Source organism: Corythoichthys intestinalis, chromosome 11, assembly GCF_030265065.1.
Source record: "Corythoichthys intestinalis isolate RoL2023-P3 chromosome 11, ASM3026506v1, whole genome shotgun sequence".
NCBI classification, from domain to species: domain Eukaryota; kingdom Metazoa; phylum Chordata; class Actinopteri; order Syngnathiformes; family Syngnathidae; genus Corythoichthys; species Corythoichthys intestinalis.
The window spans coordinates 31,709,940-31,733,685 of NC_080405.1; the positions used below are offsets into that span (position 1 = coordinate 31,709,940).

The window sequence follows — 23,746 nt, forward strand, 5'->3', positions numbered from 1 at the left end:
GCAGTGATTAAAGATTAAAGGATCACGGCCAACCACTAATTAGGATCGCTATCAAGAGCCCCCTTATGTTTTTATGTAGACGAAAAAGTTACACAGAAAACATCTATTGTCTGGGCTAGCTATCAGATCTGATTAGTGAAATGACACAGGAGAGGTAGAGGAAGGGAGGAGTGACACTTCCATCTCCAGCCGGGATGTTCCAATGAGCATATGTTTATCACAGATGATTATTTGTCTGTAATCAGCACTTCCCCGTCAGTGCTGAGATGACGGATGGGAAAGATGGAGAAGGAATTGAGCGATGGCGCAAAGAGGAAGATGTCTGGACGGCAATCAAGCGCTGCACAAACAGGAAATGTACATCTGCGGATGCCTCCTCTTGTTTTGTTTGGCCTTGCTGCTGTTCCAGTTGAATCAAAGCGGAATGAAACAACTTGAGTGCCCAAAATAGGCCGTTTACATTTAACAGAGTTTTCCCACTGTTTCAATGGCGCGGTGTTTGGAGTGAAACCATGTTGTTTACGGCCATGTGTATCCGCCTCTATAATAGAGAACACTTAACTCAGCGTGAGACAGATGGCACACGGGTGTGTTTTTGAGGATGTCGTCTCAGTGGTTAATGGCTGTTGGATATTGATTACAGCCGGAACGTCGGAGTCGCATGTTCCTCGTCCTCTCCCCGATAAAGAAGGTTAACCACTTGACCCCGTGCATGCCGAGGGGTCGGGCTCATACCTGCATCCACGCGGCCCGATAAAAGACCCGGCTCACGTCGAAGCTACGGAGCGGCGCTCTTCGAGCTTGGCCCGTAGATCACGGCAGTGTCACGGAGCCACACCAGAGGGAAATGTGCCAGACTTCATTAAGGGCAGATTAAAAGCAAGAGAAGGCTACTTAAACTGTGATTTATTCTCACTTTGAGGTTGCTGGCTTGACTGTGGGCTGCCTTATCCAGAAATGATGTCATGCTTTCCGTGTTTGTTTAGTGCAAATATCAGATTGGACAGGGACTTTGTCCTTGGTAGCAGAGTTCATCCGGGGGGGAACCAAGAATGCTGCTGTTTCAGTCAGCATTATGAGAAGAATGGAAACACATTTCCAACACATTAACACACGATTAAAATCATGTCTGCTTGTTGCGGTAGCTTCCAAGTGAGTTCTGCCTATTAATAGAAGCACTAATCACCACCAAGTATACGCATTAACATGATGACCTCATTACAGGCAAATGCCACCATTTCATAGGTGACTGTTAGTCTCTCCTGCCTGAGTGTGTGTGAGCAACCTAAAAGCATCTTTCAACACGCTTCTTTTTTCCTTATAAGCACATCAGTCTCTGTTAAGCCGTACTGTTTTTCTGTAGATCTTTCACATTCTTTCCATAATCCCCAAGAAATGGATACAACGACTTGTTGTTCTTGTTCCAGTGCCACGTGTCATGGTAAACGCTGCTGGTTCAACATTCATTTTGATTACTTCCCACAGTAAATGTTGGTGTGATATTGTCCTTGGCTAATAAAGTGCTTCTCATCCCGAGCTATGGCTTGTAGTGTGAGATGTCGACTATTAACGCCTCAGAGTCATATTCCAATTGGAGTATTAGAGCAGGCTGTGGTAGACCTCAAGCTCTTCCAGGCAGGCTGCTTTCTGAACGATCAGGTGTCAATCTGAGACTGTGTGCTGCAGAGGTATCAGGTTATGCCCAAATGTCTCAGTCTTTAGAGGCTGATATAATTAGTTCAAGAGGTATTTGGATAATGTCTGTTATTATTTTTACTTCTTTGGAAAACAAGCAACATTCTATTTATTTGCCTTTTGAAGGACTGTTGCTGTATAAAACACTTTGCACTGATCTTGTCACTTCTGTCTGTTGTCACAAATGCCAGTTAGCCTCATCCATTAGTTCCAATTAATGCACTTTCTCTCCCATGATGCGGTACACTTTGGATCATGAGCTTCTCAGATCCTTATTCATGTTTTTCAAGTGAAAATGTGAATAGATGATCTGGATCATATTTTAAAGACATTTGCTGACTCCAATCCCAAAGGGACCCCCCAAACCCCCTCTAATTTGGATTGATTACACTTGGGAACAATTAGGTGGGGAAAAAATCTGTTGAGTTAGATTTTCATAAATTGGCATGCTGATTCCAAAATTGCAGTCAGTTTTTTTCTAGTATGTCAATTTTTTTTTTTTACAATGCAACTGTTATTTCAATGCTATTAAAACTTTTGGAATGGATTGCCACTAAAACTGTGGGATTTCTAAAAGTTACATGTATTTTTAATATAGCCACTCAATACATATTTTATGTGAAGGATGTTCTCAATTGTAAATTGGCAATTTTGTATCCTATTGCTGTTCTTATTGTAAAATTTGCAACTATTGTCATTTGTGATGAATGAGCTTGGTATAATTTTCAACTGGGACTGCAGGAAGAATTGCAACATCTGCTGTGCAAGCAAATGATATAATAATAATATAATAATACAATAAAAAAAAACAATTTAAAAACACAATTATAATTACTGTAGTTATGTCCTTTGTAAAAACATAATAGTGTTAAATGAACATTGCCTGTTTCTTTCATATTTCATTGTCAATATTTGATTTAAGAAAAAATAAACAAGCATTTATTCATGTACAGTATTTTCATTCTTTTTAAATAGAAAATTGGTATCCTATTTTCAGAGGTGGGTAGAGTAGCCAAAAATTTTACTCAAAGGGGAGTAGCGTTTACTTCTAAATAATATTACTCAAGTACAAGTAAAAAAGTATTCATTTAAAAGAATACTCAAGTCGTGCGTAAAATTGTGAGTAACTGCTTACAATGTCTGATTTATAAAAAAAAAAAAAGGATTAATTTTTTCTCAACTTCATTCATATGAACTTTTATTATTATACTGTACTATAACTATTACATGGCCATATTAGGCCCCTAAAATCATCCAATTTGGACCAAAACAACACTATGAAACCTCACCAATCCAAAGAGTGCCCTCCGTTGGAGAAAAAACATTGTTACCTCTGATTGCATACCTGTGAACACGAGGCCGTTGGCAATCTTACAAATAGCGACTAATCTTACAACGTTTTATATAGAGTGCAATATGAAACCAAAAATAAAACTCAATTTTTTAAATAATATGAATTTATTGGCAATAATGTCACGTATAACCTGGTGCAATCAAAGAACAATCAGTATCTTCAGCTACATCATAATTACTAAAATCTAACAGTGACTTTTATAATTTTATGTAACACTTTTGGCAATTTCTATCATGCCTTTTGATGGCTGCACTTAATGGCACTTCAGCTCGCAATTCATTTTGACTTGAAGGTAGTTTGTTAGTGTTTAATTATAAATTAAAAAGGTCAGTTGATAAAATGAATTTAACGATGCAATCTTTGAGTCAGGGAACATTTCTTTAGCTAATTCTGAGAAGTGATCAGCAATAGTTACAGACAAATTGTGTCCGACAAGAAATTGGCAGAATAAAATCTCCGCTTTCGTCACTTCATTTTACAGACTTCATCTTTATGACCAGTGTTGTTAATCTTACTTTAGAAAAGTAATTGATTACAGTTATAAATTACTTCTCCCAAAAAGTAATTGAGTTAGAAACTCAGTTACCGGAATGTAAGAGTAATTAGTTACTTGGCAAAGTAACTGGTGTTACCTTTCAAGTTATTTTTTTCACCCCCCCCCAAAAAACAAAACAAAAAACAAAGTAACCTTAGCTATGTTTGGAAGTCATTTAATCTTGTGAACCAATTGTTAAAGTTGCTCCCGTTTTTGCATTAGTTCCCTTCTGTTCACTTTCGACATGTGAAAGTTTAAAACGGTTTCATCATTTAAAGATAGATTCAAGTCAAGATTTTGCCGTTTTAGGAGTATTTTGATAAAAAGTTACTTAGGTTCGCTAGGAAGGTTTACTACAACAGAGCCTTTCTGAGAAGTCTACTGCTTTAAAATGGCGGCTGTTTACTAACGCCGCCGAGTCTGTCATTTCACATGTACAGTACTGTGCAAAAGTTTTAGGCAGGACACCTGCCTAAAACTTTTGCACAGTACTGTATATATATATTTTCAATTATTAAATTTATTAGGATCATGGAAGCTTCCACTTGGGGAAAATATATACATACAGTATATCATGTATATACATAATATAATAAAAATATACAGTACTGTACAAAACATTTAGGCAGGTGTCCTGCCTAAAACTTTTGCACAGTACTGTAGTTCTATATGTATGTGATACCTAGGCGTAGACTGTAGGCTGTCGGCTACGGTCAGGAAATATTGGAGCCACCTAGCCTAGCATCGCGTTTGCTACAGCGTTTGATTGAAGCATCTTTTTGGGATTGAATGATTTAGACACAAATGTCCTACCCATAATATGGCCCAAACACAAAAAAAGGATTGCTTCAATCAAAGAAAACATTTTCAATAAAAATTAAGTGTTCAAATGCAAATGTTTGACTCGCAAACATTTTTTAGCATGAATTTTTTTTCTATGATTGTTTTTTTTTGTATTGAAGTGATTTTTCTTTTTGAAAAGATATTTTTTTGTTAGAAGCAAATTATTTTTTGATTGAGTAATAAAGGCACAAATGTCCTAGCCAAAATGTAGCCCAAACGCAAAACATTACTTCAATCAAAAAAGTTGTTTCAATAAAAAAATAACTTCACTTCAATCCCACCGAAAAAAAACCTCAAAGAAAATTTATTTTCAAATGCTTTTTTTAATCTCACATTTATTTTTGCATTGAAACACTTTTTTTTTTTTTTTTTTTTTAATTGAAGCGACTTTTTTTTAATTGAAAAGATATACTTTGATTGAAGCAACTTTTTTTTTTGGATTGAATAATAAAGAAAGACACAAATCTACCTCCTTACACTTCTAAACATCTGCATGCTCCCCTCACGTTCCTCCTTCCCATCACAGCCGCGAGGGGGCAGTATGGCTTGAGCAAATCAGGTCCAAAACCAGTCGAATCTCTCTCCTCGCGCCTTCCCAACTAAACACACACAGCACACTCACAAAGGGGGCACAGACATGGACATGATCAATTATGTGTCAAGCATTTCTTCCTCGGTGAATGAATGGCTTGCAGTGACTATAGGCTACCGACCTGCTATTGTCTTGAAACACTGGAGGATAAGTTCTCATGCAGTTCATTATCCCAAAAGGGGACAACTCGAAAGAGATCCAAAGAGGCCATTAATCACCATTGCCTTCAAAGAACAGAAAGAAGGGACCAGAATAACTCCCACTGTAATCCTATACAGTCACTAAGAAACATTTGAAACACTCTGACTGATACAAATTTAGACGTTTTGTTTACATAGAAATGATAGTCACTCAGTGAGATTTATTTCAGCGTCAACACTGGAGAAATGTTTATGGGCGAGTGTTAAAGGGATATTCCGGCGTGTTGTGATTTATAGAGGCCAGGGTTTAAAGTCCATCGGGCTGTCACACGCTGAGGTTTTGCAATGACGAAAACTTACAGCAAAGTCCGTTTTAATTTGGGTCGAGAGCTGCTGGTGGTTGGTGGCGGGGGGTCGGAGGTGTAGAGATGCAGCAGCCCCCCCCCCTGTTCGAATGCCATTACTTCCTGCTTTCCATTCGGGACGGAGCGACGTGATTGGTTGAACCGCGCAAAGGGGCGGATCCAAAGCGCAGCTCGCTCGAGATGAGCTCGTGTTACAGTCAGGCTGGAGCCGCCGGAGTGAGTGCGACTCGGACTCGGACACGGCGCAAGGAATCCACCGGCATGGAGGCAAGCGGCTGGGTTGTGAGTCACTGAGCGAGCTGACCTCACCTTCCACATTTTTATCCCGCACTCGCGTACACGAATTTCTTTCTTTTATTATTGTTATTATTATTTAATTTGAACCAAGGAGCGTGTCCGATTCGGAGCACAAATCCGGCGGGGACGCACGCCGAGCAACCGCTGGACACCGGAGGGATATTTACAATAGAAAGTCTATTCATTCGCTATAAGAATAGCCGGGAGTGAAAGAGCACCCTGGAATGACTTGGAGCTGTCGGACCCCCAACCGGACTTGTGACTGATGGATGGATGTGGAGGTAGCGACAGGTATCAGTAGACAGAGCGAGAGGGAGAGCGCCCCCTCCCCAAAAACCTGCCTTTTATTGTAGTTTGATTCTTTTGAAAAGGTCGCTGGTTTTGCGTCAGCCACAGGCCATCAGGACACTTGTCATCCACCTAATTCCAGGGTTCAGTCAAGGACACTGGGCCTGGACTAGAGCTCACCAAGTTGTTCACAAGGACATGTATGTGATAGCCAGCTCACATGCTCCTGACTGACCGACGCTCATCTTGCCACAGGCCCATATTCTCCTAAAGACTGTCCGTTCTGGGCTTTCTGTCCCAATCAACTCCCACTTCGCGTGTGTGTGTCTGTATACATTCAGCAGCATGGCAGGACTGGTTTGTTGGAAGTACTACCTCTGGATCTTTCTCTTGACGTGTAGAACGATGCTTCTTTCAGCCAAATCTCTGGAGACCATCATTTGGAGCTCGCAAAATCCCAAGTAAGTCTCCAGGTTAAATTTATTTATTTTTACTCGATGGGTGCGTGTGTAATGAAGGGCACATTAAAAAACTTGCCAGTGAGCAGTCTTGGTGTAAATGTTCTGTGAAATTTGACAATTATTCACAGCTAAACTAAAATATCGTTTTTTGGCCTTGATTAATTTCAACCACCAGCTGCACACTTACACGTTATAAACAAGATCTCACTCCAGGCGCCATGATAAATGCTTCATTATAACAAATTGTAACATGCACCTTTACACAGCACATTAAGGACATTTTAGCTGCAATCAAGACGATGTGGGAGTTCTAAAAATTTCCTACCATTTTACTAATTGTAATCAAGCGGATCTGGAGTCTAAATAGTAAGTCAACATTCAAGTGGAAAGGTAGAAACCCGCTAAATGAATCACGTTTGGTCCAGGTGTTCTGAACACTAGCTCCTGGGAGGTTAGCTTTGCACCTTTCTAACGCATACCCACACAAATGTGTGAAGCTGTGGTTTCAGATAGCAGGGGATAGTGGGTTTAAACCACTTGGGAGATGAATTCCACTCAGGTACAGGTTGATGTTTTGGTCATCAAATCAGAGAAATACGGGATTAGGTTCTCAGATGCAAGCACCTGGGAAAAGATCCTATTATTCTCTTTCGTTCTCAAACACAGCATCATGAGCCCAGACTGCTTCTAATGAAATACATTCTGGTAGCAATTATCACCCATTCAGACTCGACTCCCGTGTTTGCGTGGTGTTGAATCGCACACACCTAGTGTGGAAATTTAGTCAAAAGAAACAAAAACCAAAAATAGCCTCTGTATTTGTGTGCTCGGAGGGAGAGAGCTGACCTTCAGCAGTGAGTGGGGCCAGAATTTATTTATCCCCTAAATGCCACATGTCATAGGAGCTTGTTGTGCAGCCAATGGGTAGAAATATTAGTTCTGTTCATTGGTGTATTTATATATGTACAGAATGTATACAGAATGTGCCCTAGGTCAGAGTCCGAGCCTAATGGCCACACGACAACCCGTCACTTTTCATTTGTCTACGCCTTCATTAGCGATAAATGTTGTCAGATACAGATCCTGATGTTAAAGACATTAAAACGCCCTGAACTGCTTCGAGACAAATAAAAAAGCGTGACATTTATTGATTTATTGTTGATGTCACCTGAAGGGAATAGCTTCAAAAGTAGCTGTACTGCTTTAGGGAGTGGAAGATTATTCTTCCATCTGTTTCTCCTCTCTGCTGCATGTCAATTCCCCACACTGACCGAATATTTCATAAAGTTCACAGTGGAACAATAAGGCGCTCGGCAAAGTGTTAGCCCCCCCCTCAATCTAATTATTCTGCTGCTGTGTGCTTTGAAAACAATAGACAATTATCTTGCCGTTTGCAGGCTCGGCAATAACAACAGACAAACCTGTTTTTCTTCTGAAACATATCCGTCAGCAGGCTGCCTGATGGCCAATAAAAAAAAGAATACATACAGCAATCAGCATTGCTTGTATTTTTCATAAATCCATCTGTGTCAAGGCCTATACCACTGCTCTGTGATAATACTGCAATGTACAATACAGTACATTATCAGGTGACTTATTTGGATTTATGATGTCTAACTTTCTCTTCCAGTTTGGGGAGAACTGCTGCCTTGGCTAATAAATGAATACAGCCCTCTGCTTGCACACTGTACCACATAGACACCAAATATAACAATACCAGCACCTCCCCACAGGCCATGAGTTATGAGCCCAAGTATAGGAAAGCAGTTGGGCTGGCCGTGTTATTTTTATTTAGGTGTGTGTCTACGTTTATGTTCACTTCGCTGCTGGTGCTCCATTAGTTAGAGATTTTAATGTGTTCGAACTCTGGCGCCTGTCTTATCAATAACTGTAGTCTACTTAATTGATTTCTTTTCAGAGTGTTTGAACAGTAAGATACATAAAGACAAAAGCACATTGTAGGAAAGAGCCAGACAAACTTTTACTTCAAGATACAGACGGTAATCGATTTTGTGTTCATGAAAAACTTTTGTTGATTGGAATTGTTTGTAGATTAATCATGTCTTGAAGCAATAGTGGGGAAAGGCAATGCAACCGTCGGGCCAAGTCAAATAAGCAAGGTTGAGACTGCAGGTTTTAATGCACAAATCTGATTTTTCCGTGTCTTCCGACTAGGAGTGGGAACCTCTTGGTACCTCACGATACGATATGATTTGCGATACAAAGCTCACGATAACGATGATCTGACGATACAACGATTATCGAGACATTGGTCAGGAAATCATTCTAGGATATTCTACAAACAACTAATAAACAGAAAAACAAGCTTGTGCTGTGAGTTGGAATGAGTTTATCATTAGTAGACGTCCAATCCATTTGAACTGGGAGGGTGGCAGCGAATGAACATTCATTCATCCGCTGCCATCCCTCCCACTTCAAACGGATTGAACGTCTATGGCCGGTAGTGGCAGCCAATGCCAGGCAATGAGGTAATTTTGGGCTATTTAAGGTCATTTAGTTGTTCATTTTCAGTTACTTCCTGTTGATTTTGGGGTATTTTTTGGGTCTTTTCGTGTTTATTTTGAGTTACAGAACAGGAAATGACCTGGGAATCACCCAAATGAATAGGCATTGACTCAAACTCAACAGAAAATGAACTGTAAATGCCCTAAAATGAACAGCAAGTGACCTGAAAATGCCCTGAAAATTGGACAGAATGACTGTGAATGCTCTTGTTTCGAATGAACGAACCTTTCCAGTCTAAATGGATTGGGCGTCGAGCACCAGCTTTAGAGTTAACTGAGACACTATTATGGTGGAAGATTTTGGTAGCAACTTGTTGGTTCATTTTTATTTTTTTTTTTTTTAGACATTGACACCTTTTCAAAATGATATCTCGATTCTTGACAGGAGCATATCGATAAACTTTTGGGATACAAAGTGTCACGATATATCACCATTTCGATATTTTGTCACACCCCTACTTCCGACTCGAATGAGGCATTAATGTGAGGGTCTGAACGTGACAAGTCGCATTGAAGTAGACCATTTCAAATCCGATCTGGGTCACTTTCGGATGTGGTTTTAATCCCATCTGGGCCACATTTTTCCAGAATGTGGCGGCGGTCTGAACTGTCAAGTCTCCCAAATTGGAGTTGATGCAGCATTTACGTCAGCAAAGAGCAAGAGGGCGATGTAGCTGTGCATTAGTGTTAGCGCCTAGCTTGAACTCGGCTTTTACGCAGGAAGCGGGCTTGACCACAGTCTTTAAAAAAATTAAATGAGTAATATTTCAGTATTGCTTACATGGTCGAGTAGGGGCAAACTGACGGTCACACGTAAGGCTTATGTGTGTGCGCGGTTGTGTTCTATTAGTCCGTATAAACTTTGAATATAAGACTCAACGGGGATTATTAATGTCTGTTATTTGTGTCTTCTTTTTGGAAATAGAAATATGGTTAACCTTGAATGACATACAGCCAGCATGTTTAGTTATTTGTTTTGATGCTTCTGCGCATGCGGGTCAGTTTGCTCAGCGCGTGTTGGACTGCGAATTACTGTGCATGCATAATACTTGATGGGGCTCAATGGACAAAGGCAGTCTGAACGCGCATGCCAAAAAAACCACATACGACAAAAAAAAATTCGGAATTGTGCATTAGGACCTGCAGTATGAATTTAGCCATAGATTGTGGTACAACCTGGTGTAGCTAGGAAAAGTTGAGCTTGAACATTGCCATTGAAACATTCAGGGAAATCTTCTACTATCTCATTTAAAATGGCATGAATTGCATGGATTTTCTTGACTATGAATCTCTAAATTTTTTCATAGTTTTCCTCGTCCTGCGACTTACACTCATGTGTGAACAAAAATGCCACTTATACTACAATTCGAATGAGAAATGTTTTTTTTTTCTTGCTTATGTGCATTTTTTTGCTGTTCTGTTCTAGCCTGAAAAATATGGTAATGGGTAATTGTTCTTTTACCTCTCTCCTATTTCATGAAATACATTTTGTTAAATGGTTATGTTACTTCGGGTCAGATAGTTGACATTTAATTTTAGCCAAAGTGGGGGAGAAGCCGAGCAGAAGAAGGTTGAATCTTCAACATCCTGGCTGGTAAAAAACTAAAAACTAAAAAGACTGTTACATTTGATCAGGGCAAATCGGATTAGCTCTCATTTAGCTGAGTGGGATTACTCCAGAAAATGTCACTTTGTTATGACTGATCACGTCCTGTCAGTACGGCTGAATCTCACACACACTCACTCTGCACCCAGGAATTCTTCAGCGATGCCAATTTAATGATAATCTGACAAGGTTGCTATGAGTGGCTCCTGCACGTCCTCTAGCCGAGCTAATATTTACCTCCTGAACCGCAGTCACCGTGGCGTGTTTGCCGCAGCTCAGGAGGCAAACAGCACGATGGGAGAGGTTGGGAAACATTCTTGTACACCTCGGAAATAATAAAGCAAGACAACGGCTGCCGGCTGGCCAGCAGTCTGGCGCACTGTTGTTGAACTCGCAATTTGCTAAGGCTTGGGAACATGTTTTTTGGCCTCTGACTTTCTTTTGAAGGCCACAAAATAAAAGCAGCATAAGTGAGGTTTTTGTCTGGATAAAGGTCAACTCTCTCTTGCTCTTGCTGCGACTCTCTTCTCATGTACGCTTGCTGTCTATTGCCCTTAGTTGCCTGACTCACTTTAACAGTTGACTGCTTTGGTTTAGAGCATGCTTTAATGCTTCACTAAATTTCATGATTAATGTGGATTTGATTGGAACTGGTATTTAAGGTCTTTTTCAAGGAGAAAAAAAGGATTTTGATAGCAGTTGTAGTAGGTAAAAGTCAGTTGTTGGCTGTCTTCTCAGGTAGAAATTCTATTCAAAGTTCAAGTTTTGCTTCCTTAATTAGCTTGATAAGGGAAAAGGGAAAATGTTTTTACAATGAGGCAATTAGTTTTAAGGACCTTTCTATCTTATCTTTGGTTTTTATCAAGCTCTTTTGTCGAAGCCACACCAGAAAAGTCTGAGCTGATCAATGTTCAAGAAGCTTCTGTGTACAAGTATTCAAATTATGGAGAGAGAAAAAAACAAAACAAACACTCGCTGACTTAGTCTGAAACCACCGTAACCCGTTGAACGAGAAGCAGAAACAGCACAAGCTCGGGAACAGGATTTGGTTGCTGCCATGGAGCACTCCCCTTTGCTGCTGGCTGCAGTGCGGGTCACTGCTGAGAGGGTCAGAGGCCTGCTCGCCTCCTTTATCCCCGCGATATGCACCTTCGCGCCCCCACCTCACTCTTTAGGCTCTGATTGTGTTTCCCTCTGATAGAGATCTTATTACATGCAGAGAGGACTTAGAGCTTGAGCCCCATTCCGGGAGCCGGAGAGCAGCTCCACAACCAATAAGAAATACTTTTGCAAAGCAACTGCTGTAAAGGCACCCTGTGTGTGTGTCTCAGTATGAGGACAGCTGCATTTGCTTTTATGTGCGCGAACTTCTGCGTAGACATGTCTGTTGTTTCAGGGCCGCGAAACAAACGACACAGACACCTGGACCCAGAAAAGGAGTAGCAGCTCCTCGGGATATTTTGGGGAAAAAATGTTTTCTTTTCCCTCATGGTTTCAATCCAGATGGAGTCACTTTATCCGCTGGCGGTTTGGCTGCCGCGTCACTGAAAACTGATCATACTGATTTTTTTGTGCTATTGATGAATCATTTCTGTTTATTCAAGCAGTTGCACATTCCCGAGCTTAGCTCGGATCAACTCGGTTCTCTGAAATGAGTTGCATTTGCAACTCGTTTTATTATTATTTTTTTTTTCCCTCCTTGTCCTCTGCGCATACTCCATGTGTTCCCACCCGGCCAACGTGACATGAGCTACAGTTGGTTTTCTTTGAAGACATATTATAGGACTGATTCACAACTGGAACAACAGCTGAATGTAATAAATGACTCGGAAAGACAGACCTCTGCTGGCATGATTCAACTCACATTAATTACTTGATGGACAGAACATTAATTGAAATGATCAAGGGCCAAAACTGAAGTCATTCATGATTTTAATAGTTTTTTTCCACTCTCAAACACAAAAAAAAAGACTTGGGATTTAATACAAAAAGGTTTTGTGTTCATTTGAATGACTTTTACTAGGACTGCAGCTATCGAACATTTTAGTAATTGAGTATTCTACTGAAATTTCCATAGATTAATTGAGTAATTGGATAAAACATTTTTTTTTAGGTAAAGAGCAATTATAAATATACATGAGAAAACAAGACATTTCACTTAATATTGAACCATTTTTAGACAATCAATGTCAGATGTGACTAGGAATAAAATACAAATTCACTGCTTTCACTCAAAAAACTTAAGATCATATAAAAAAAAAAAAAAATCGTATTTCTTACCTGAAAATGTCATTACGCTTGATAACACGTACCACTTAGAAGTTAGGTGTTTTCCCAAGTGTTTCAATTGAATTAACATTTGTGTCAAGCTATTTTTAGGTTCTAATTAAGTTTTAAGTTTAAGTCTAAATTGTAAGTCGTGATAGGATTTTGAGTTTTTGCAGTGTTCAAATAAATGTTTCGATACCTGCTGTATTGGAGTACATGAAGCACCGGTGCTACTTGGTGTTTTATCCATCAATGACTACTGAGCTAAAATGAACTGTTAGCTTTATTATGTTTTTATTTTACTCGCTCATCACTCTACAGCGCTGTGTTTTTACAGATTAAAAAAAGCCTGTATGAAAGACATGTTAGCCACGGATCGACAGTGGTCATAGTTAATAGAAACCTAGCCCTCCGCAGGGCTAGTGTTACGTTAGCAAGGTACAGTAACGGTAATCTTATTTATTAGCGCAACGCTAACTTAATTTTACCTTGTCCCAAGTATCGCTCATCCGCTCTTGTGCCTTCGGTGGAGCGGGGGCTAGGCGGGCGGGTCGCGCGGTGGTGCCTGGCCCGGTTTCGGGGGTGATCATCGGTCGCAGGGTCTAGCCGGGGGTAGCCGGGCGGGGAAGTGTTATGCAAGCGCTGTCTTACAGTGGCTACATTAAACAGTGTTCTCCTTGGTCTCCAGCTTGAAATGCTGTCACACTTTTGACATTTTCTGCCTTTTCTTGGTGCCTTTCTCTCCGCTTTCGTCGGCGTCTTTGTCGTTACCTCTATATTCATGCATGGTTGAAATCAAATGTATCCGCCGCTTCCCTCATTTTTCTGTAAGCACGTGACGTCAGCGTGTTGTGCTGCATTAAAGTAGTACGGGCAAAACGTCATGCTTAGAGGGCGGTAAACCGAAAATTTACCGTTACCGAAATTCTTCACGATGACCGACGTAATTTTGACAATGTCGGTAAATTCGGTAATTTAGAAAGAAAATAGTCTTTTCATCCATTCATTTGACTCTGTGTTGTTCGTCTATGTTCACTCCCCTTTAAGAAAGCAGTCAGTGTGCTTACGTATGGGGTCACGTGGTTATCAGGAAGCCAAACAAACAGAAGCCCGGTAGGCTAACGCTAGCGGCTAACGCAACAAGCAAACGTGATGGAGTGTGGCTTAACGGAGGTTCAACAAACTTTCACCCGACATTAAACAGAGTCTTGGTGGCATCCAGGCAAGCTTTCACCAGCTCTCCTCCCTTCTTCTCACAATTTCCGGAGTGGGTGCTTTCTACTGGCAGCCAGGCCACAGGCTAATGCTAGCGGCTAACGCTAGCGGTTAACGCTACAAATGAACGTAATGGAGGCGGATAGCGGCTCTAACCTTGTCGAAACGTCTGAACTTAATGAGCGGATTGGGCACGGACTGCATCTAGCAATTAGTATGTCGCGTTATTTTGTGTCTCTGTCTGTGTGTGATTTCTCCGATAGCTTTTTTGATGGTAAAGCATTCAGCATGAAGTACAATCCAACAGTGAAACTTATAATATGACCGTTTAATGGCCCCAGCTATTTTTCTCTATGTGCTTAATTCTGTGTCATTACTGCCATCATAAAATCTTAAATGTTTCATTTGCAGAAGATCAATATAGCTTTAATGTGTGTGTGTGTCTGTGTGGGGGTTAATGTGTGCGTGCATTTATTAAAAAATGCACTGGGAAAAAAAAAACCTGAAACCATGAAGTAAACACTTGTGTTGAGTAATTATGTCACAGCAGCCATTAACAATAAGTTGTCTTTTTGAAGTGTACTATTCAAGCTGTAAGTCATTTGACATGTTTGCACAGGCATATTGATTTTGACGATGTACATTGTTCAAGCTATACAAGCTGTTATAAATGTTCATTCTTGAATTCTTATTGTTTACAAGAATTTTTTATACACTTAATGTTTAAACTGAATGTACAATTGTTAAATATATTAAATTGAAAGCTAGTAAATGAATCAACGAGAAACGGTTAATCTGTAATTCATGCATTGATTCAGATTTTCAAATTATATAACAGTCTGCTTGGGCGAATTTATCGTTATTTATCGTTATCGAGGTAAATCTGCTCAATTTACTGTGATAAGTGCTTAAGGCCATATCGCCCAGCCCTACTTAGAGCTGGCAAAATTAAACGGTTCCTCGAGGTGGAGGAAATTCCTGGAACAATTTTTCAAATTGAGTAATTGTAGTTAGAGTAATCGTTTTAGCTCTACTTTTACATCACAAAGAAATTTTAATTTTGAAGAACAATTAAAAATACGATAAAGTTTCTACACTAACTTGCAAAGATTATCATGCCACAGTTTGTATTTAGTAACACTTTTATTGTCATTATTACTGTCAGTCTAGGGACAATTGTGATTTGTAGCGTGGTTACATTTAAATCAACAGACGCTTTAAATGCAGACGTTTTAAATATTAGGAACACCAATAACATGCCGATTTAGAGTCCCCCAAATGGCCATTATAGAAACTCCAAGCACTTAGACTGGAGCACTTCTCAGTTGGCTGTTGAATTTCGCACATAAAACTACACCTCAACTCTTTACAATCGCTCACATTATTGAGAAGGTAGAATTACCATAAAAAAAACTGCCAATTTGATTTAATTGCACTGCCAGGGCTACTTGGAACGCCTCAAGTCAGTACAATTTCTGCTACTGTGCAAGTTCAGACTCTTGGTCAAGAACATGAAGGCTTCATGTGAAAGGGGCAAGTGTAAGCTTATGGCAGGCAGCAAACGAGTGCTTGAGAATGTCGCCTTGCTATTGTTCTTTGTTCAGCCACAGTGGAACATTAAGGAAGTGTGAGGAGTGTGCCAGTGTGCCCCTGTGAAAGTGTTGAGGAAGAGTGCGGAGTGGCTCAACAGTGGCTGCCTTACAGACTGTTAGCAAGCGGCCTTCATTAGACAGAAGCCTGGCTGGCACGGAGCGGGAGGAAGTTCCCATCGGTATCGTCGGTGCCAAGCGCCGATACGGCCTCGGGAAAATCGGTCCTCCAACATTTTTACTTGTCTCCTGGTCTGTGCTGGGGCTGAATTAATTGAAAATGTTGGTATACAGAGTTAGAGGAAGTAAGGAGAAACTTGAATGCGCCAAGTCGTCCTTTGTTTGCCATTTTAGTTCTTTTACATAAGCGCAGATGAAAATGAAGGGGATTAAGCGGTAGAGGAAAGGAAGCTAATATAGAGCGTTGAAACACAGCCCTGGGCTCAACCACACATCCTTTCAGAACAGCGCACAGCTCCCAGATTACTTCCATGTGTCAGTGCGAGGTGGAAGGCGAGGGAATAAAGAAGCAGGGGGACATGGGGAGAGAAGTTGAGCCATTGAAAAGGGAGCGGCTTTGGATTGCTGGAGATCAGCGCTGGTGTTGGACAGTGGAACGGATCTTGGTGACAGCCATCTCTAAAACCATTACCCCCGCGGCTCTGACCGGGGAACTCGTAACCTCCTCAATCGAACTGACTTCATCGACTTTCTGAGAGAGCTCGTCTGTGCAGCCGAGGCAGACCTCATCAGACAGCAGGGCCGGCAACTTTCACAGCCAGCCGCACACTGCATGTCCTTTTAGACGTCATGACTTGTCATTGGCCTGCAGGCGGGGACGGATGTGTTTTGCTCCACATTGTGGCACCGCAAATACCTTTGCGGGGACGCTGGTATTCACTGCTCTTGGACTTGGGGGAAATTGGAACTACAGCGGCCAGCGAGAAAGCATTGGAAGGACAAATTGTTTTCAAAAATGTTAACTTACATGGCCCTTCTGAGAAAAGTTGCACAGTCATTGGAAAGTACTTTTTTAACCTTTGGAAACATTGTAGGTTTTTTTTTCAAGGATGGGTGAAAAAAGGGGACTCGACACTTTTTGATTTAAGGCTTTTAAAGGAGATTTCTCCAACATGCACACAAAGATAAAATGAAAAGGTCATGCTGAAAGAAAATTGTACAGTGTTATGCTGCTAAGTCGTTCAGATTAATTACACATATTGAAAAAACGAAATTAAAACAGAAAAAAAAAACTAATGAAACTTTCATATGTCGATTATGATTACTAAAAATGTATATGGTTATCAGTATCATCAAGATATTGCTATGCTTTGATTTGTAGATACATTTGAAATTGTAAACAGCCAACTAAAACAATTTCCCATGCATCTAATACACCTGACAATGACTCAAAAGCCCTTTCAGACATACGCTGAACCCCGGTTAAATCCCGGAATTTAAACGTGTTGCCCTTATGTCTGAAAGCAATATCCTGGGTCGACTGACACAGAGATGACACGGAAAGTAACCGGGTCGGGTCATAGTACTGAGTGGGGCAGAGCAACTTGCTTATTTTAATTTGGCGCCCTGAAATGATGGCTGCTCTGAGGATGGGAGGGATGGACTTATTTGAGAGGGTGGGGCTTAAAGTTTGGTTCTTATCGCGCGTTATTTATTTTGTGTTTATTTTTCAGGAACCCGAGTGAGCATCATGAGGTGGATGAAGTTGGAACGTGCTTTCGCTGTTGAGGCATATTTTCAAACCGTCGCTCAATCGTTGCAACGTGCATTCCATAGACATTTCAATATTGCCCCCCCCCCAAAGTTGTGTTCCTTGCTGGCAATCGATTGTTTCATGTGTAAACAACTTCAGGGAAATGGTTGATGTTAAAAAAACAGAATCTGGCCTCGCACGAACAGCAAGGTCACCCAAAACATTGATGCGGTGAGACGGTCTATTTTGAGATCTCCCCAACAGTCTGCCCGCAAACACGTATCTGCTCTTGGGTTGTCTACTCATTCTGTGAGACGAATCGTCCATGAAGAATTGAAATTTCATCCCCACAAATTAGCTATGGTGCAGGAACGTAATCCAATGATTTTATTGCTCACTTGAAAAAAATGCCTCAACAGCGAAAGTGCGTTCAAACATCGTCCAATCCATGATGTTCACTGGGGTTCCTGAAAAATAAACACAAAATAAATAACGCACGTTAAGAACCAAACTTTAAGCCCCACCCTCTCAAATAAGTCCATCCCTACCATCCTCAGAGCAACCATCGCTTCAGGGTGCAAATATCCGGGACTTACCCGGGATGTGGCATACGTGAAAGCTGCCGTTTAATTCCCGGGTCACAGCGCAAAGGCATCGTCATTTCCTCTTTCTTCGCAGTAAGACAAAAAGCGGTAAACAAACATCGCAATTACAGACAAGGCAAACTGGAAAGATAGCAAAATTGAACTGGAAGCATAACAAAATTAAATTGCTACTGGATCTAAGAGCTGTGGAAGAGACGGTCCATCGTCCACCTTTGGAAATGTGTGTGTGTTTATTTTGTTGCCGATGCGACCAAAAATGACAATGTCCGGGGTATAAAATCCCGTCCCCCGCCCTCCCTTCACAGAACGCCCAGTTGCCAACACCGGACAGGTCTCAAAGTGTCCAACCCGTGTTATTCCTGGTACATCCTTCCATCTCTGAAAGCCATGACACGGGTATATCCCTCATCACTTTACATGGGAATTTAGTAGTATATAACTATTAAAGGGGCTAAAATGACTATGACCGCAAGGATACAGTATGTTTAACTAAATCCTTATCCAGATGAAGTCAATTTTGTCTGTTTTTTTAGCCCTTTTTTAACCAAGGTCAGCAATGACAATTATTGGGTGGCAACAAAGATAATCCTGAACATTATCCTGAGATGTGGGTGTATTAAGAATTTTCCTACTGTCATGAAAACAGACATAGACGTCAATGTTTATGATGAAAAATGGTGGTGCATGTAATATGGTCAATACTAAAGATATGATTTTGTCAAACCAATGTCAGTCAGGAAGTTAATGGGAGATTGTGCTGTTGCCAGGTGTCAACTAATTCAACCGGTTATTTGATTCAATAATTTTTGTATGCATACTTTATGTACGGTATCTGTTGCAATCTAATTCCATAACTTTTCAAACTACCCTCATGAATATATGGTTAAATGAACAGCTCCGAATTGAGCATGATTGTCTTTTAAAGACAGAAGGTTCAGCACAGCTGTTGCATTGAATGTCAATAGATAGTTAAGTGATCGTTATGTTCCTGTATGGAACTTTTCTGGGTACTCGTGCACTGCTGAAGAGAAAGAGAAAGTAATTAGCAGCAAAGTACTTCTACTTCAGATTTAACTGTAAGTATTGGAAGACTGAATGAATCATGGCCGCACCAAACGAGCTCTGAACATCTCATCAATGATCATCATGGAGCTCTTTGTTCACTGTTATGAGTACACTAATGGAGTGGCAGTGTAATTGAATGGAGTGGTAAGATAATAGAATGATGGAATGATAAAGTCATGGAATAGCATGGTATAGGAGCTTGCTTTTCCCAAGGGATCGCCCCAGTAAAGTGTGTCAGCATGGTAGATGGGTGGTCTGCGATAGCCCCCCTCTCCTGTAACACACATACCCATGTTAATTATAAAGCATCATAATCCATCTACGGCATACAGAGGCAGAACATGGAGACTATTAGGGGGAGCATGGAAATGGCACAGTGTATAATCCTCAGGACTTTACTACCATTAGGCTCCCCTGGCCTCTGGGCAAAAAAAGTCATTCCTCCAGTAATTTAGTTGCTGTCCTCTCTTTCTTCCTCTGCAGCCCACGTTTTCTCATGTGCGACGATATTTGTCCTTCCCTTCCACTACAGACAACTGTAGCCTTTGAGTTAGTATGTGTGTTGCGCCTATGTGAGCGTATGTATGCGTGCCTCTGTTAACCCATTCTGCCAAGTCTTGGCTCAGCTTTTTCTAAGCAAACTCCCAGCATGGGGCCGCTCCCCCTTGTGTTAGTGAGGAGTTGGAAGAAAAGGCCGATGGGACTCCTGCCGATTCCGGGCCCGGGCCCGGCCCCTCTACCCGCGTGGGCCGGTCCTGGGATTTGCTGCGCACTGGGGCTCTGTGTGGCAGCTGTGACTGACGCTTCAATCGGAGCTCCCCGGGACACCGCGGCGCAAGCCCGCATTCCCTTTCACACCTCGGAAACGGCAGAGAAAGACAATTACACACAAATTCAGCAACCTCCTTCTCTCAGTCTCCCACAAGCACGCATCTGTGAAGCATGCCCGTTTAGCACATCGATAAAAAACATCTCTCGAGTTTCGACAATATGTCTACTTCTAAAAAACTGGCAAATTAGTTTAGCAGTCCAGGCTGCCTGTCTGCAATGTTATGAAAGTTGTACTTGTTTACTTTATCCCTTGAATTGTCCGCGCACTAAGTAAACAGTATAACTCAGCTATTTCCTTTGAATGTCCTGGGGTATTTAGAAAATGTAAGTAATGGAAAAACATTTGAGCCTTAAAGCAGAGTTAATGCTATCATGTATGGATTGTCAGCAAATTGAGTTTGTCTCTGGCCTGTTGGAGCAGGGACTTGTGAGCCAGCAGGATTTAAGTCTCTTAATTAAATTATTTTGATTGCCGACTTGATTGATGGAGTCAGATGTGGAACGTTTTCCCTGACTTTTTGTCCCACTAATTCTTCTTCCAATGCCGCCATAGCAGACAGATACAATAGGAACCTGCTATCAATCACGACGACAACCCGGAGCGTTTTGTTTAGAAAGAAATGGGCCTGCCGCGAGGTCCGAGTTCCACAGGCCTTCCAGACAACATAAAACCAACAATGACATCAGATAGCAGAGCACTCTAAAGTCTAATCTTCCCATAATGCCATGCTAAACCCTACAGAGACCAACGGCGGGGAAAGTTTTTTTTTTTTAATGCCCCAGTGCTGAGCTTCCTCTTGTGGCCTTAGTACTCTGTGAGTGTTTGTGTGCATGTTGGGAGGCACGACGAAGAATTCAAGAGTGAATGGAGATGTCACTGTCAGAATCCGGCTTCCTGGCGAATCCGCTCCAGAACGGCCATATTGGCAGCTGTGTGTGTTGAGTGAGAGAACGTGTCGGGGGTCTGGTGCCCCCCCTCCATAACACCCTCCACCCCCTCACCTCCCACGCCAAGTTCTTATGGCGGTGATTGCCGCACAGTGGGGCACACGTCTATATTTCATCCTATTCATATGAGGGAAGGCTGCTTCATCTCTTGCACATGTGCTTCCCATTAGATGGGTGTTTATTCTCCCCCATGATGTGCACGACCGTGGAAGCCTCTCATCGCCGCTATATTGGAAATAGCAGAAAAGGCCTGCTAAAGCAAACACAATATCTTACATGCTTGCACCCGCCAAATGTCCGTTGACATTTTACACCCAAACTTGTTCCTTTGACTTGACTGACTCAACTGTGATAGTAATGTAAACTTTGATTTCAAATAGTTGTCCTATTATGTGGTACTCTCCCTGAAGTCTTCTTTTCTCCTGCACTGAAAACTTTGACGACTTTTAACTGTTCTGCTCATCTGTCTCCCACTGTGAAACATGACAGGCCGCAGCACCACATCACTCCTCTACTCCTCTGTCTTGGAGATAAAAGCGTTTCCCTGCAGATGGTCCCTTCATGCACGCTGGGCCCGGCCTGTGTTGCTGCTTTTTCCAACTCCTTTTGCTGGATTTTCGTATTTATTTACCGTATTTTCTGGACTATAAGTCACACCTGTTTTATAGTTTAGCTGGCTAGCTAGCTAGTTTTAGTCTCATGTGTGACTTAGCAGGCTATACAGTGGTACTGCTACTTACAAACATCTTTACAAACGTGATTTTCAGGTTACGACATGCTGCAATGGGAAAATATTGCCTCTTGTTAAGAAAGAAATTTCAGGTTACGAGATGCAAAAATACTGTACAGTACTGTAAAAGATACGTATGTACTTTCTGTTTTTAATGTAGTGCCATAAGATCCTGCTGCCCTATTGGTCATAATCTTTCCCATCATCCTTCAGAAATGCAATTCTGCTCTCCTATTGGCCTATTGTTGTTGACGTTTGAATTTGGGTGTCGTAGTATGATCACGTGCACAGTTACGATGGTCTTTTTTTAGGGCCGCAGCTATCGAGTATTTTAGTAATCGAGTATTCGACTGAAAATTCTATTTATTCAGTTATTAAATTCAGTTATTCGAGTAATCGGATAAAACTTTTTTTTTTTTTTTTTTAGGTAAAGAGCAATTATTGATATACATGAGAAAAAGTCATTTCACCTAATATTGAACCATTTTCAGACAATCAATGTCTTTATTTTCGATGTACTTTGTTGAAAAGACCCAACAATTGCATCTTAGATGTGACTAGAAACCCCCCCCAAACAAATTCACTGCTTTCACTCAAAAAAACTTCAGATCTTATTAAAAAAACAAACAAAAAAAATTTCTTACCTAAAAATGTTATTACGCTTGATAACACACATCACGTAAAAATTAGTTGTTTTTTCCCACGTGTTTCAATTGAATTTCCATTTGTGTCAAGCTATTTTAAGGTTCTAGTGAAGTTTTAAGTTTAAAGTGCGTACGACACCAAAAAGCATGTTTATTTCATATTTCTCGTGGTGTTTTATGCTCCTGAATGAAATGGACCGCTTGGATGTGTGTGAAAGCGATTGTTTTACTTATTCAATTTTTGACTCCCGCGCCATGAATATGAGTTACTTCCGGCTCCAGTCTTGGGGATAAGATGAATGCAAATGTGACGTCACCCAGGTTAGCATCTCACTATACAGCATTGCTTTACAGCATGCAGATGGACTGCGGATTCAGCTAATTTTGCGGATTAATTTGTTTATTTTTCGCATGTCGCCAGCCAAACGGCTGCAGGCTTTTGTAGCTGCACCAGGGAGAGGCGTGAGCCTTTTTGGGGGGTTTCAGAAAGTTCCCGTTCACCCCGAGATCGGCCAAAACAAGTGTGCGACAACTGTGGGACCATTGGACTTACGAGGAAGTGAGTAATCATCGTGTTTTTGTATTATGTCAAATACTGGGATCATGGCACACGTTTTAACACAGAGGTGGCTTGCATTTTGTGGCTGACATGCTCCTTGTCCACTGAGAATGGCACTCGGCCGACGACCGGCTGCGCGTCGCACACCCTCCCGCTGGGAGAGAGCTATACTCGGCTTATTGCCCTCTTTGTGTGCCCGGTGTTCTGTCAAATTTTCCACCTCATCAGAAATTTCAACTTTGTGTTATAATGGCGGTGAATACGGCAATTACAAAGTAAACACTACAAACTTTCTTTAAATTAAGGAAATATTGACTTACGTTTCATCATGGACGGACATGTAGAAAATTTCTCCTCAGACACATCCTGCCATGTTAGCTGCACAACAACTGGACGCCGATCTCTCACTGTTTAAGTCTTCGGCGTGTTTTTAAGCATTAATTTACGCCATATTCGTGTTGACCATGTGGCAGCTATGCGCGCCTCCGACGTTGGCCGGTTTGTCTGCCGGTCATTTTCCAGCTGCTTCTCTGGCAAACTAGCTCTCCTGCCCGCAGCAGGGGAATGAGTCCGACCAGCTGTAACTTGCTCGCCGCCGGGCGGGTTGCCGATTGGTGAAGACAATCGACAACCCCGCCGCAGCGTGACATGGGTAATTTTGAGTGATTTTTCGCTTCGAAAGCCGAGAATAGGCTTTGAAACATCACTCGGTTCGGGTTAGCATGTCGGCCAGCTGCCATGCCTCATGGTTGGTTTACGCTTTTTGAGGCCGGGGCAGGGACATGACAAAAGCCAGACTAACTGTGGTGGCATAAAATATAGTTTGGGAGGTGCAAGGAGTTGATTCCTTGAGGCGAATAAAATTACTCGGATCAGT

The 23,746-nt window shown here is 41.5% G+C and overlaps 1 protein-coding gene across 1 annotated transcript in view; it reads left to right on the top strand.

Moving 5' to 3' along the window:
* Positions 1-5,712: 5,712 nt before the first annotated feature.
* The window catches only part of efnb1 (ephrin-B1), a 129,388-nt gene continuing 111,354 nt past the window's right edge, over positions 5,713-23,746 (top strand). Inside the window, exon 1 of the mRNA XM_057849744.1 lies at positions 5,713-6,570. Coding sequence (XP_057705727.1) covers positions 6,455-6,570 — 116 coding nt within the window. The 5' untranslated portion in view covers positions 5,713-6,454. The remainder of the gene's footprint in view (positions 6,571-23,746) is intronic.